Source organism: Lissotriton helveticus, chromosome 1_1, assembly GCF_964261635.1.
Source record: "Lissotriton helveticus chromosome 1_1, aLisHel1.1, whole genome shotgun sequence".
Lineage (NCBI taxonomy): Eukaryota > Metazoa > Chordata > Amphibia > Caudata > Salamandridae > Lissotriton > Lissotriton helveticus.
In genome coordinates this window covers 80,586,470-80,602,333 of record NC_136057.1, presented here as the reverse complement: position 1 = coordinate 80,602,333, position 15,864 = coordinate 80,586,470, and the positions used below count along the sequence as shown (strand labels likewise).

Below are 15,864 nucleotides of genomic sequence, written 5' to 3'. Positions count from 1 at the left end.
TTATAGCAGCTATAGAGGTAAGACAATACTTCTGCTTACAGCCTTTTTCCCACAATGCTGTTAAAACTGGCCTAACACTATCCAATTGATGCCTTATCTTCTTAGGATTCACCTTAGACGTCGTGTCAAATGTTTGAAGATAATCTTCTTTCTCCTATCAATATCACTCACAACACGACTATCATGTGGTGAGTTACTCTTGACAAATAATGTATGGAGCAATTCTTTGTGATGCCATTTGGGATACGCTTTTTCTCTGACACCAAGCAGGATACCGTACAGAAAATATTAACATGCAATGTACCATAATCAAACTGCACAAGACTACCTAAGGGGTAGACTGTGCAACAGGGCTTTTTTATACATTTTTCTGTCCCTTAGTATCTATATTCTGTCTAGCTATCGCACTTAACTGTGATTGGCCTATGTCCCCTCAGGATAGATTATATTATGCTAACAAATTAGTTCATATAAAACAATCATGTCATCAAATTTTTGCTACGGACTCATAGTGAAATTATGAATATCCGTCTGGCTAGAAGAAGCTTCCACTATCTACAGAAGATACAGAAGAGTACATGATTACATGTTTAAAGATAATATGGTTTATTTGGAGAACTGCCGGGTTCCTATATCGAACACCTAGCAATTCTTTATAATTAATCCTTATTGATTCTTGAGGGCTCTTGCTCTATCCGTACAAATGTCTATGGGAATTTCCCCTATAGGAACTCGAGCATTACGAACTAAGAAGCCTCCTGAGACTATCATATTGTAAAGAAACCACTACTACCTGTTATCAAATGAACTCGGTATTTGAGATCTTTATTCAAGTACAACCCAGAGTTTACTGTGCTTGCTTTCTCCCTTCTTCTTCTTCTTCTCTTTTTCTTTCCCATATATTTCCTCCAGTTACCTCTTCTACTCACCAAGTAGGTTCCCACTGTACTGTTGAATTTGACTCCTCACGTATTGATCCTTCTTGAGGAGTATGGCAGAACAAAATGGAGAAACTTAGAATGTGTATAACATAAATCACTAGGGCACCGTGTCAAATAGATTAGTGCATCAAGAATATGTACAACAATGTATTTGTCATACTGTTCTGTTCTTTTTTAAGTTGTAAGAACAATATGCCATAATAGGGATGGCTTTTGGTTGCAAATGCTCTAAGGAACGGGACCATTATGGTCAGCTGAAATAATATAACCAGAAGGTTATATATTCTTTTTTGTTAAGCCTGGCTGCATCTATGACCAAGTGTCTCTATGACTAAGTGTTTCTATTCCTTTTTGTACTCAGATTTTAATTGTATGTCTATATGTTTGTTTTTATGGCAGCCCTGAAGAAGTCCCTTGTGGACGAAACGCGTCGGCTGCAAAAACCCGTGTTTTTTTAATGCACACCATTTTGGAATAAAGAAAATCACAACCAAGAAAACCTACGTCTGTGATTATTAGAACTGTAACTTAAGTATTGTGTTGTGCACCTTTGCTCTTATGTATGGATTACCTCTACAATTAAACCCATTGGTCCACCTATCGAGGTGTATAAAACACAGGCAAGAGGTGCAATTACCTATGGCGGCGAACTCTGGGGGCATGTCTGTAGGCCGGAGATCATCACTACTGAAAACTAATTCCTCAGACAGGTACTAACTTTGCCCCATAGCATTCCCTTGCTACCACTTAGATTTGATATGGGCCATAGGCCAATAAATGAGGTCCTGGGTCTTAAGCCATTAACATTCTGAAGAGGCTCTGGAGCACGCTGGAACTTCTTAATTATAGGCAGGGACTCCTTGAAATCTTAAGCCTCCGAAATGAGGTAAAAATCCCTTGGCTCGATTATATAAAAAATGAAATTACCAAGCTAGGGATTCCACAAATGTGGTATGAGCCTGAAAGCGCCTGTATTAGGGTCTCAAGAAAAAGTTTATCAAAACTCTATTATGATACAAAATTAACATCCACCAAACGCAATGTACAAACCGGCACCTTAACTGATTGTTTTTTAAAGCAAAAAGATTGTTATTATTTTGAACGTGCCCTGGATGATATGTTTCCTGTTTTAACTAGGAAGCTGTATCTACAGTGGAGGTATGGCACTCTACCAATTAGAGCTTTTACTTGTAAATGGTCTCCATCCTCCCCGAAAAACTGTCCCAGCTGCAAGTGTGACCTGGAAAATGACCTGCATATTATGTTTTTCTGCCCGGCCTATAGAAGAATAAGGAGGTATTGGCTTATGCCATTGTGCAGAAATATGGGGGTCACACACTGCATGTAAGCCTATCAGATTTAAAAAATTGATTTATCTAGCATGGTTGTTTTCGATGTAGCAAAATTCCTTGCAGCAATATGGAACAAGCGTAGAGCTGTAGTAAACAACGCTTAAATTTTAACCTATGCACATGCACTTTCAAATCCAATCTCTTTTAATTGTTAAAGCAGTTGTTTAGTGATTGTTGTAATATACATTTTATTGCTTATTGTGCTTACTACTGTGATAATTTTTATCATCCCGGTACCTTGTAATTTGTTGATTTTATTATTGTATGTACATCTTTAAGGGCAAAAATTGCCGAAATAAAGATTAATGAGTGAATGATTAGGCAGTAGAAAGTACTCCAGTTGAGTAGAGGTATCGCACAAAACGGTGGCGTCTTCTTGGAAAAACATGCAGGGCAGGATTCATTCTGGCACGATGCTCCTGTCACGAAAATTAAACCTCAACAGGAAGCACTTAAAGATATAAATAAAGCAGGTGCCCGAGTTGAAGCTCAAATTCAATAACATTTTAATCAGCCCTAAACAATTGTGAGCACGGTCGAGGCACCCTTGCCAGGCCTCGACCTTGCTCACTAATTAGGGCTGATTAAAACGTTACGGAATTTGAGCTTCAACTCGGGCACCTACTTTTTTTTATATCTTTAAGTGCTTCCTGTTGAGGTTTAAATTTCGTGACAGGCGCCTGGTTGCCTACTTGTAACTATTCTCTGACCCTCCTTCAAGGGTCAGAGCAGGGTCAGAGAATGGTTGCAAGTAGGCAACAAGGCGCCAGGAAGCACTTACAGGGTTACAGCAGCAGATGCCCAAGTTGAAGTTAATTTCTTTGTAACCCTTTTGTAAATGGTTACAAAGAAATTAGCTTCAACTTGTGCACCTGCTGCTGTAACCCTGTAAGTGCTTCTATGAAAATTCGTCCCGCTCGCGGATTTGCGGATTTTCTGCGATTTTGCAAGATTCGCGGATCGCGAAATCGCGGGAAATCCACAAATTCCGCGAGCGGAACTAATTTTTGGCCCACACTTAGTTGTCTCCTACGCCGATGACACGCAGGTGGTAGTATCAGTGTCAAACAATATTGAGGAGACAGCCAATCGCTTTAACATCTGTATGTCACAGATTAATATTTGGATGCAGAAAAATTGCCTCAAATTAAATGGTGAGAAAACAGAGGTTTTAATGTTAGGGGCAAAGACCTCCTTCTGGTCCCCAAGATGGTGGCCGGCTGATCTGGGTGACTGCCCAACTCCTGTCACAAAGGTTAGAAACCTAAGGGGAAAGACTGACATTTGAATGTCAAATTAATAAGCTTGTCTCCACTTTTGGGGGCGCTTTAAAAATGATTAGGAAGATCCGTCTTTTCATCCCTTTGGACGTACTAAAAACAGTGGTCACAGCCCTGGCCCTATCATAAATGGACTACGCCAATGCATTATATGTGGGACTTCAGTCAGAGCTCCTACTCAGACTTCAACGAATGCAGAATGCAGCGGCAAGACTGATTCTGGATATTCCCAAATATGAATTAGTCTCCCACTGACTGAAAGACCTTCACTGGCTTCCAGTGGGAAAGAGAATTATAATTAAGTCGCAATGCCTGGCATATTAGGCATTACAGGGAGAAGGGCCACTGTACCTGAGAACACATCTTAGGAAATACATGCCAGTCAGAAATGTAAGGTCAGCATAGGCACAACGACTGTCAATTCCCAGGTATAAGTAAGCTCGCTTGGGGGGGGCGGAGGGGGGGGCAGGAGTTTCCTGTTAGGAAAAGCGAAGACCTGGAATTCTTTACCTATGTCGATAAAAAAACAGCAAGTCGCTAATTTCATTTAGAGGGCTGCTTAAAACATGGTTATTTACGAACTGAAAGGTCAGAAGTATTGCAAATCTGCAAAACTCAGCATACCCGTCATTCATTGCTCCAAGACGCCCTAAGGCATGTGTGCGCTCTATAATTCTGTAAATCAAATCAAATCAAAACTCTTGCATCCACACCTCTCTCGTGTCCCCATCTCTTGCATCCACATCTTTCGTTTCCCCATCTCTTGCTCCCACACCTCTCTCATGTCCCCATCTCTTTCACCCACACCTCTCTCATGTCCCCATCTCTTTCACCCACACCTCTCTCGTGTCCCCATCACTTGCACCCACATCTCTCTCGTGTCCCCATCACTTGCACCCACATCTCTCTTGTGTCCCCATCACTTGCTTCCACACCTCTCTCATGTCCCCATCTCTTGCACCCACACCTCTCGTGTCCCCATCTCTTGCACCAACACCTCTCAGGTCCTCATCTCTTACACCCACATATTTTGTGTCCCCATCTCTTGCAACCACACCTTTCGTGTCCCAACTCTTGCACCCACACCTCTCTAGTGTCCCCATCTCTTGCACCCACACCTCTCTTGTGTCCCCACCTCTTATACCTACACCTTTCGTGTCCCCATCTCTTACACCCACGCCTCTCCTGTGTCCCCATCTCCTGCACCCACACCTTTCTTGCATCCCCATCTCTTGCTCCAACACTTCTCTTGACTCCCCATCTCTAACACCCACACCTCTCTTGTGTCCCCATCTCTTGCACCCACACCTCTCTCGTGTCCCCATCTCTTGCACCCACACCTCTCTCGTGTCCCCACCTATGATCTGGATGTCTTGTCTGCCTATGGCATCCCCAGACTCATCATTCTTAGACCCGGTCACCAACTCACTTAATCTGAATGCCCCAAAGAATGCCAAGCTAAAAGCCGCAGCAGAGAGGTCAGCTTCGAAAGGCGAGTATGTAGGCCTGTGCACTTTGTCTATCATAGAAGAGAGAGGAGGTGGCCTAACAACTGGGGCGGTCAACCTGGGAACTAGGTTCGAGTCTCGGCAATGACGCTGAACATCCTGTGATTCTGGGCAAATAACGTAATCTCCCCGTGCTTAACAGAAATGAATGTGTGTCCTCAGGTAATGCAACTGGTGCTATGTAAAGCGCTCCGATACCCGATTTGGGTCAAGTTTGCGCTATATAAAACTCTGTAAAATGAAAATAAAATACCCTGTAGCGTGCAGAACTCGAGAGGCGACCGCAAATCTGGAACTCGTGTCTCCCCTCTAGCCCATCCCTTTAGTGCGGCCATGGTGGGAAATGACCTGGCAGGACCCTATTACCCCCTTATTTTGGCACGGTGGTTCACAGCAGCCAGGTGGCCTGTGTTCCAATGTGGCTGGACCCCCACCCAAGACTAGAAAGTGGAGACGTAGGACTTGTAGGGTCTCCTGGTGCCCGTGCTAGGGAGGCTTCATCCAGTTCCATTAACAGCTGTCCCACTGTAGGAGGTGCCAACGGTGTGTCAGGAAGTGGGTCATCTCCATTCTCGCTCGCGGCCACGCCTCCCGGAAACGGAGCCACTGAAAACGAGAGAGAGCGTCAGCTGCCACATCCTTGACCCCTTGGATGTGTCTGGTCCTAAACTCAACGTTGTTATGCAAGCAAGCCCAGTTCTCTCAGTCAGCAGAGCACCAGTGGACATGGCTGATTGTGCCTTTGTAGCCTGAACCACTGCCATATTGTCTGACCAGAACACGACCCTTCTGGATGCCAGAGCCTCTGGCCACGGATGTAGAGGTGCCACTAAGGGGGGCAGTTCCAGTACAGTGATCTTAGCCGTGGTCCTCTTCTTACGCCACGCATTAGTCCATTTCTCTGTGCACCACTTGAGGCCCATGATTGCCCCCCAGCCTTCCCTGCCTGATGCGTCTGTGAACAAGCAGAGTTCAGGGCTGCCTGACAGGTGCTCTCCAGATAAAGGAAGCCATTAAAGTCGGATAAGAATTCAGCCCCATCCTGAGGTCCTGTTTGAGCCCCTTGTTCAGTCTGACCAGGTGATGTTTCTGTTTTGCACTGACCGTGGCCCTGGCCAACCTTCTGGCAAAAACCCTCCCCGCTGAATCACCTTGGAGGCAAAATGTAATTTACCATAAAACTCTGGATGGTGGCCAGAGTTGCTTTCTCTTTTGCCAGCGTTGCCTGAAAGTCCTGGAAAAGAGCCAGCACCTTGTACCACCGGGAGTCTTGACACCCCCCCACGGTGTCGCGCTCGATTCCCAGGAAAGGCAGAACCGGAGCTGGGCCCTCAGTTTCACCTGGCGCTAGCGGAACCCCTAGTCTGTAAGTTAATCTTGCAACTTCTCGAGTGCCAACCTGCAGGCCATGGGCATGCACCTGTCGTAGTAGGACTGTCCATCTAGGCTGAAACCCAGCAAGGGGTGGCTGCCCGGGTGGACAGGCAGCCAGCGGACAGCTGATTCAATGTCTGCCTTAGCTAACCAGGCTCCTGACCATATCCATTGCCACGTCAACCGTGCAATAAGGCAGCGAACAGCGTGGCACGAAGCTCAGAAAGGCAGGCCAGCTCTGAGGGGCCTCCCTGGCAGAGTGCCGGAAATGAGGCATGTACCACGCCGGACTTTGAGGACCCCCGGGGGGTCCGAAACACTAGACTTGTGGCCGTGCCTAATGTGCCCTAGGTGGCACCCTCCTCAGTGGGCAGAGTGTGTGTGCCGCGGGCAGCCTCACCTCTTCAGTCCCTTCCACATGTTATCTGTCAGGAGTTCTGTGATGGGGCCTGCAGGCCTCTTGACATGTTGGGAGCATCACATGTGCATGAAAAGAGGCGCCCAACAGGCCTCACTCCTGTGCAGGCGCTTCAGCTACCCCAAGCACTGGCGTCTGTGGTGAAAGTTAAACAGTTGCCTAAAACCATCGGTAAGAAAACGAGCAAAACACATTCTTCTACTTGTAAAGATGCCTCAGGGCGCCCCAGGGGGACCTGGCCCACCCTCTAGAACCGGACCTGCCGGCGACGACTCACCTGCCGCAGATCACACGGCGCGCTCACCTGTAGAGATCACACGGCGCACTCACCTGCAGCAGATCACACGGCGCGCTCACCTGTAGAGATCACACGGCGCACTCACCTGCAGCAGATCACACGGCGCGCTCACCTGTAGAGATCACACGGCACGCTCACCTGACGCAGATCACACGGCGCGCTCACCTGCCGCAGATCACATGGCGCGCTCACCTGTAGAGATCACACGGCGCACTCACCTGCAGCAGATCACACGGCGCGCTCACCTGTAGAGATCACACGGCGCACTCACCTGCAGCAGATCACACGGCGCGCTCACCTGTAGAGATCACACGGCACGCTCACCTGACGCAGATCACACGGCGCGCTCACCGGCCGCAGATCACACGGCGCGCTCACCTGCCGCAGATCACACGGCGGGCTCACCTGCCGCAGATCACACGGCGCGCTCACCTGCCGCAGATCACACGGCCCGCTCTCCTGCCGCAGATCACAGGCGCGCTCACCTGCAGCAGATCACACGGCGCGCTCACCTGTAGAGATCACACGGCACGCTCACCTGACGCAGATCACACGGCGCGCTCACCTGCCGCAGATCACACGGCGCGCTCACCTGCCGCAGATCACACGGCGCGCTCACCTGCAGCAGATCACACGGCGGGCTCACCTGCCGCAGATCACACGGCGGGCTCACCTGCCGCAGATCACACGGCGCGCTCACCTGCCGCAGATCACACGGCGCGCTCACCTGCAGCAGATCACACGGCGGGCTCACCTGCCGCAGATCACACGGCGGGCTCACCTGCCGCAGATCACACGGCGCGCTCACCTGCCGCAGATCACACGGCCCGCTCTCCTGCCGCAGATCACAGGCGCGCTCACCTGCAGCAGATCACACGTGCGGTTACTTCACACGGTGCGGTCATTCCACACAGCAGTCCGGGGTGAAGATAACTCGCCTGCCTGTGTCTGCCGTCCAAGGGTTGTGTGCCCCACCCCCTTTGGCATTATCAGTGAAGTCGGAAGTGATTCATCCCGTGGGGGTGGACACCCTGCAAGCACCCCCACCGGGAGCGATGTGAGAGGTTGCAGGACGGATGGGGGGCGGGGCCCTGGTTAACCAATAAATGTGCCCCCCCACTCCTCTCTAGAAAGGGAGGGGTGGCGGCATCGTGTAGACATGGGCTCAGTCTTTTATTGCAGTATTTCACCTCTAATTGTACTTTGTTTTCTCTTGTAACCCACTCACTTGTCACTCTTTCCTCCTGTTTTGCTCCGTTTGCTCCTCTTGTATTTTGTTTGCTCTGATTGTCACCTTTACCTCCTGTAACTTTACATCTGCTTCTGTGACCTGCTGACGTGTCCTGTCCTCATGGGTCACTTCGTGTCCTACTGTGAAGCCTCCGACGCCCTCGGGTAAAGGCCGCGCGAGAGAAAGCGCATCAAATAAAATAAAAAAGTAACTTCCTCCCCCAGCCCTCCCCCCCTGCTTCCTCTTTCCTCTCCGCCCCCTCCCTCTGCCCCTCCCCCCCCCTTCCTTGTGGTCTGTGGTGCGGCCTCCTGTAGGGACGTGTGAAGAGCCTTCCTGCCCTGAACACACCCCGCACACCCTGCCCTGGCTGCACCCCACACACCCTGCCTGCGTGTAAAGGGGCTCACATGAACGTCAGAGTCTGGGGGCAGAGGGGAGTGTGTGGCCCCCAAACCCAGAGCACACTGCATAATGCACCGCACCTGACGTGACGTCTACATGTGCGTGCGCAGCACCCGTGCTGCTGCCCTATGTGCTGCACAGGAGGACATAAGGAAGAGGGTCAGAGAGGAGGGCACAGGGAGGGCACAGCACCCTGGCGTGCAGTGAGACACTGAGCACTGAGTGCAGCACTGAACCACACCCGTGCTGCTGCCCTATGTGCTGCACAGGAGGACATAAGAAAGAGGGGTCAGAGAGGAGGGCACAGGGAGGGCACAGCACCCTGGCGTGCAGTGAGACACTGAGCACCGAGTGCAGCACTGAACCGCACCCGTGCGGCTGCCCTATGTGCTGCACAGGAGGACATAAGAAAGAGGGTCAGAGAGGAGGGCACAGGGAGGGCACAGCACCCTGGCGTGCAGTGAGACACTGAGCACCGAGTGCAGCACTGAACCGCACCCGTGCTGCTGCCCTATGTGCTGCACAGGAGGACATAAGGAAGGGGGTCAGAGAGGAGGGCACAGGGAGGGCACAGCACCCTGGCGTGCAGTGAGACACTGAGCACTGAGTGCAGCACTGAACCACACCCGTGCTGCTGCCCTATGTGCTGCACAGGAGGACATAAGAAAGAGGGGTCAGAGAGGAGGGCACAGGGAGGGCACAGCACCCTGGCGTGCAGTGAGACACTGAGCACCGAGTGCAGCACTGAACCGCACCCGTGCGGCTGCCCTATGTGCTGCACAGGAGGACATAAGAAAGAGGGTCAGAGAGGAGGGCACAGGGAGGGCACAGCACCCTGGCGTGCAGTGAGACACTGAGCACCGAGTGCAGCACTGAACCGCACCCGTGCTGCTGCCCTATGTGCTGCACAGGAGGACATAAGGAAGGGGGTAGGAGAGGAAAGGACAGGAGACGAGGACACAGGTGGAAGGCACAGAGAGGGCACAGGTGGAGGGCATAGGAACCTGACATGCAGTGAGACACTGAGCACTGAGTGCAGCACTGAACCGCACCCGTGCTGCTGTCCTCTGGGCTGCACAGGAGGACATAAGGAAGGGGGTAGGAGAGGAAAGGACAGGAGACGAGGACACAGGTGGAAGGCACAGAGAGGGCACAGGTGGAGGGCATAGGAACCTGACATGCAGTGAGACACTGAGCACTGAGTGCAGCACTGAACCGCACTCGTGCTGCTGCCCTATGTGCTGCACAGGAGGACATAAGAAAGAGGGTCAGAGAGGAGGGCACAGGGAGGGCACAGCACCCTGGCGTGCAGTGAGACACTGAGCACCGAGTGCAGCACTGAACCGCACCCGTGCTGCTGCCCTATGTGCTGCACAGGAGGACATAAGAAAGAGGGTCAGAGAGGAGGGCACAGGGAGGGCACAGCACCCTGGCGTGCAGTGAGACACTGAGCACCGAGTGCAGCACTGAACCGCACCCATGCTGCTGCCCTATGTGCTGCACAGGAGGACATAAGAAAGAGGGTCAGAGAGGAGGGCACAGGGAGGGCACATCACCCTGGAGTGCAGTGAGACACTGAGCACTGAGTGCAGCACTGAACCGCACCCGTGCTGCTGCCCTATGTGCTGCACAGGAGGACATAAGGAAGGGGGTAGGAGAGGAAAGGACAGGAGACGAGGACACAGGTGGAAGGCACAGAGAGGGCACAGGTGGAGGGCACAGGAACCTGACATGCAGTGAGACACTGAGCACTGAGTGCAGCACTGAACCGCACCCGTGCTGCTGTCCTCTGGGCTGCACAGGAGGACATAAGGAAGGGGGTAGGAGAGGAAAGGACAGGAGACGAGGACACAGGTGGAAGGCACAGAGAGGGCACAGGTGGAGGGCACAGGAACCTGACATGCAGTGAGACACTGAGCACTGAGTGCAGCACTGAACCGCACCCGTGCTGCTGCCCTATGTGCTGCACAGGAGGACATAAGAAAGAGGGTCAGAGAGGAGGGCACAGCACCCTGGCGTGCAGTGAGACACTGAGCACTGAGTGCAGCACTGAACCACACCCGTGCTGCTGTCCTCTGGGCTGCACAGGAGGACATAAGGAAGGGGGTAGGAGAGGAAAGGACAGGGGACGAGGACACAGGTGGAGGGCACAGAGAGGGCACAGGTGGAGGGCACAGGAACCTGACATGCAGTGAGACACTGAGCACTGAGTGCAGCACTGAACCGCACCGTGCTGCTGTCCTCTGGGCTGCACAGGAGGACATAAGGAAGGGGGTAGGAGAGGAAAGGACAGGAGACGAGGACACAGGTGGAAGGCACAGAGAGGGCACAGGTGGAGGGCATAGGAACCTGACATGCAGTGAGTCACTGAGCACCGAGTGCAGCACTGAACCGCAGCCGTGCTGCTGCCCTATGTGCTGCACAGGAGGACATAAGGAAGAGGGTCAGAGAGGAGGGCACAGGGAGGGCACAGGAGCCTGACGTGCAGTGAGACACTGTGCACTGAGTGCAGCACTGAACCGCACCCGTGTTGCTGCCCTATGGGCTGCAGCATGGACAGAAGGGGGGGGGGGGGCAGGAGAGGAAAGGCCAGGAGACGTCATTTGACAAAACTGACCATGCAACTAGGTTTAGGTGCAAGCAATGCTGGTGAATCTGAGACATCAAGAACCCCTGATGATCTGAACAGCCCCAGTTTATAAAGTAATGTTCTAAGATATTTTCCCCACTTGAGAATGATATGACATGTTTATTATGTTGCTGTTTTCTCTGCATTGCAGGTAATATTTATTTAGTGATAGTAAACATATGTCATGATTCCTGCTAGATCTGTCAGCAGTACATGCCAAACGGACTACAATAACCTGATAGGCCTACTTAGAGAATGGTCACAGGCCTATGTCTCAGTCCTACAATGATTTGATTGTTTCTTTTACCTTACAGCTCTTACAGAGACATCATGGCTTCACTCCGGCACACCTGGTTGACATGTTCACCAACTCTTGTAGTGTCTGCTCTTCCATCTATTAACAAAAGGGGTGGCCCCTATATGACCCTGCCAGAACCTGGGGTTCACTCGATAATTATGAGATGGGTTCTCTGTGGGGATACGTTAGCGAGGCGGCTTATTTCATCGCAATACTCTTCTTGTATTGGTCCCACTCTTTTGTTTAGCACAAGCTAATGTTTTACCAAAGTACTGCATATACAGCTACACCACAACCCACCATGACATATTAAATAAGTAGCATTTTAAATAGATTTGACAATCCAATCACCAAATGTAATGAATCATTGACATAATTCTTTAAAATGTCCAAAGAACACTTATCCCCCTTGTTACAAATTTTGATCTGGTGCCCACTTGTGTCCTTCTAATGTGGTACAACCCATGGGCAGCATAGGCACACTGCTGAGAGGTATGTCTGTCTCTCGTGTAATTGTGCTGTATCCTCTATCTCACTGTCCTGGGCTACTTCTAATAGTTGGCCTGCTCCTGTACTTGGATGTCAATGTGTTTCAGCCCTTAGGTAATGGCTTCTTCAGGATAACAACAAGGTAACTCGTGCATCTATTCAATTTGTTCTCGAGTAGCCCTCTGATTGCCCCACCTCTGTGCGACCACTTGGTTAGGTACAACCTGTCCTTGAATGGGCAATGCATTCAACTCCATTGTGTGGCCAGAATCTCATCAGTCAAAACAAAGACAGGCGGGAAAAAGCAGTGTCTCCACGAGGTCCGCCTATATCTGACTGGATCTGAAATCATGACCGTATCTGTGGTAGTGTAGGCGCACTCAAATTGCAATGTAAATCCCTGAATTGCCACCTGTGTCCGCATGTGTGGTAATAATGGCATATTCAAGTTGTGTTGACAATCCCTGACCAGTATCTGCTGCCGATGACTAGGTTTGCGCCATATAATGCTATTTAGAACATTGGAATGTTGGGAGCTCCATTGAAAACAATGGAGTGCTCTGGGCTTATAATGGCTGGTATAAGCCTGGAGCTCCAACATTCCAATGTTTCTTTGTTCTCGGCTCTGGCTGCGAACAAAGGTTTCAGGGAGCCTGAGGGGATTCCAATCCCCTCACACTCCCAAAAGTTTTTTTTTTTTTGTCAGAACATTCTGCCCTCTAGTGACAGAATGTTCTAATAGCCTTATAGCCCTTCGTAGATGGGCTATACCGCTATTAAAGTCCCTCTCCCTTATTAAAGGCCCTCGCCTTCGGCTCGGGGCCTTTAACGCTGGAGAGGGCCTTTAATAGCCGGTATAGCCCTCTAAGGCGGGCTATAAGGCTATAATACATACATGCATATAATTTGGAACACCCCTAATAGACTGACTCTCAAGAACCAGTTGAAGATGCTCCTTTTCAACAGGCTTTTAATACCAATCCTAGTACTGCCACATGGAACCACCCCACCAATCAAGAAGGTTGGTCAACAGCCTACCCGGAGCATACGCAAAGGAGGAGTTAATTGAATAAGCGGGATTTAGAACCGTGTTGTTAAAGCGCCGTGCAGGTTCGCGAAATAGTGCCAGAGCGTCCTGGAATTGAATTTGGTTTGGAAGCGAAACTTTATAAACGGGAATACTTTGAGATACTCCAGGGTGGGGTCCCTTAAATTGTGGTCAGCCAGTCCAGCCGGGTAGGCTGTTGACCACCTGTTGAGTTTTGTGAACCATCAAAACTGCGCCTCGCTGCAGGAAAATGTTTTGTTGCCCAAGTCCTGAGGAGGCCTAAATAAGTATAGGCTGAAACGCGTCGACTGTTGTCTATATTGGCACCACCAAAAAATACTGAATTGATTTTGAAAGATTTTATGAGAGCCTCAAGTAACAAGCATTTGCATTGCAATAGGTCTCGCATTAGGAAAGTTAGAGCTATTGGTCTTGTAAATGACACATTTTTTATTTATGTGTTGGTTTTGAAAATAGCGAAATTAATAGCTTTGTCATTTACAATGCCAATACTTTTATCTTTTGCAAATGTGACACCTATAGCATTTGTAATGCAACATGTTTTGTATTTACGTGACTTAGATGTATTGATATTACAAATAACAATGGCTACATTTTTTAAAATAATTAATACTTAAATAAAAGTTATTTTAATTTATAATGGCAATAGCTTAAACTTTTGTAAATAACTTTTGTGAAGATTATGTTCAGTGTATTTTATTGTGACGAAAATCCAAGAACAGAAGAGAAATATTAACATCTTTTTGTGGCATTTGTAATAAAGCTTGAAACATTGAGAGAACATATTTGAACCAGTTGTTGTTGAATGGTTGCACAGATTGATACTGTGGTGGCGCTGAGTGATGTTGTGGCGACGAGTGATGCTGTGGCGATCAGTGATGCTGTGGTAGCGCATAGTGATGTTGTGGTGAGCCTGAGTGATGCTGTTGTGCCCCTGAGTGATGCTGTGGTGCCCCTGAGTGATGCTATGGTGGTGCCATAGAGTGAGGGCGATAGATAGCTAGAGGGAGGGCGACAGATAGCTAGAGGGAGGGCGATAGATAGATAGATAGAGTGAGGGCGATAGATAGATAGACTGAGGGCGATAGATAGATAGAATGAGGGCGATAGAGTGAGGGCGAGAGATAGAGTGAGGGCGAGAGATAGAGTGAGGGCGAGAGATAGAGTGAGGGCGAGCGATAGATAGAGTGAGGGCGAGCGATAGATAGAGTGAGGGCAATAGATAGATGTGTGTGGTTGTGTGTGTGGTTGTGTGTGTGGTTGTGTGTGTGATTGTGTGTGTGGTTGTGTGTGTGGTTGTGTGTGTAGTTGTGTGTGTGGTTGTGTGTGTGGCTGTGTGTGGTTGGGGGTATGTGTGGTTGGGTGTGTGGTTGTGTGTGTGGTTGTGTGTGTGGTTGAGTGTGTGGTTGTGTGTGTGGTTGTGTGTGTGGTTGTGTGTGTGGTTGTGTGTGTGTGTTGTGTTTGTGGTTGTGTGTGGTTGTGTGTGAGATTGTGTGTATGTGTGGTTGTGTGTGAGATTGTGTGTGGTTGTGGTTGTGTGTGTTGGGTGTGGTTGTGTGTGTTGGGTGTATTGTTGTGGTTGGGTGTGTGGTTGAGTGTGTGGTTGTGTGTGTGTGGTATGTGTGTGGTGTGTGTGTTGTGTGTGTGGTTGTGTGTGTGTGTGTGTGTGTGTTGTGTGTGTGGTTGTGTGTGTGTTGGACTTGGCCCTTAGGGCAGGTTCACCCCTAGACTTTTTGCTTTTAAATGGTGACCTGGCAATGGTGATTTTTGGGGTTCTGCGCACTTTCACTGTGTCCCAGTGGAAAGTGCGTACGCACTTTGAGTGCATGTGCTGAGCTAGGCCTGCCCGCCCATAGGAATGCATGGGGAATGTATGTGTCCCTGGTAGTTCCTGATGCGTGAGGTGTACAGGCTCGAGTTTGGTATGTGTGAACTCGTGGGAGTGAATGCTGTGCAACGGTATGTGCGGCTTGTATGTGTCTAGTGGGGAAGTGTCATTCCTAGACATGGCTGTACGTGTGCAGTGAGGGTGCTGGAGTGTGATTGGCTGGAGCTGGCTGGCATGCCAGGCTCCAGGAAGTCTGGATGAGTCTGCCCGGTGGTGAGTGGGAGATTAGCATGCTGATGGCTGGGGAGGAGTGTACCTGTGTCCTGTATGAGGCTGGGTTTTCCCCTGACAATGCTGGCTCCGCCCCCCTGTGGTGCGTCTAATGACCCAAGCCCTGCCAGTGAATAGAGAGGGTGGCTGAGGTAAACAGAGTACTCAAGAACCAGCTGCGACTGGTTCTGCCCCCACCCTGCACCTTCAGACAAAGGAATGTACTGTATAAAAATGGGGCTGTGTCCCCACAGAATCTGTTCTCTTTTCCTGATCCTACTTGAGGGGGCTGCTGCTGCTGCTGGGGCCAGGAGGAACCGCCACTTGGGGTGTCTCCCTGCCTGGAGACCCAGTGAGCTGGTCCCTGGCCCAGCCTTGCCCCCCCCCTGCCTGCCTAGGAGGACTTTTGCTGGGCTTGTTGGCCCCTAGCGCTTGGGAGCGCTTTTGATTGCCTTTTAGCGCTTGAGAGCGCTTTAT

General features: G+C 50.1%; 1 protein-coding gene across 1 annotated transcript in view; it reads right to left on the bottom strand.

Annotated features, from left to right (window-relative positions):
• Positions 1 to 498: 498 nt before the first annotated feature.
• Positions 499 to 15,864, bottom strand: part of LOC144758699 (uncharacterized) — a 69,834-nt gene continuing 54,468 nt past the window's right edge. Inside the window, exon 2 of the mRNA XM_078646444.1 lies at positions 499 to 555. Within this exon, the coding sequence (XP_078502570.1) occupies positions 499 to 555 (57 nt within the window). The remainder of the gene's footprint in view (positions 556 to 15,864) is intronic.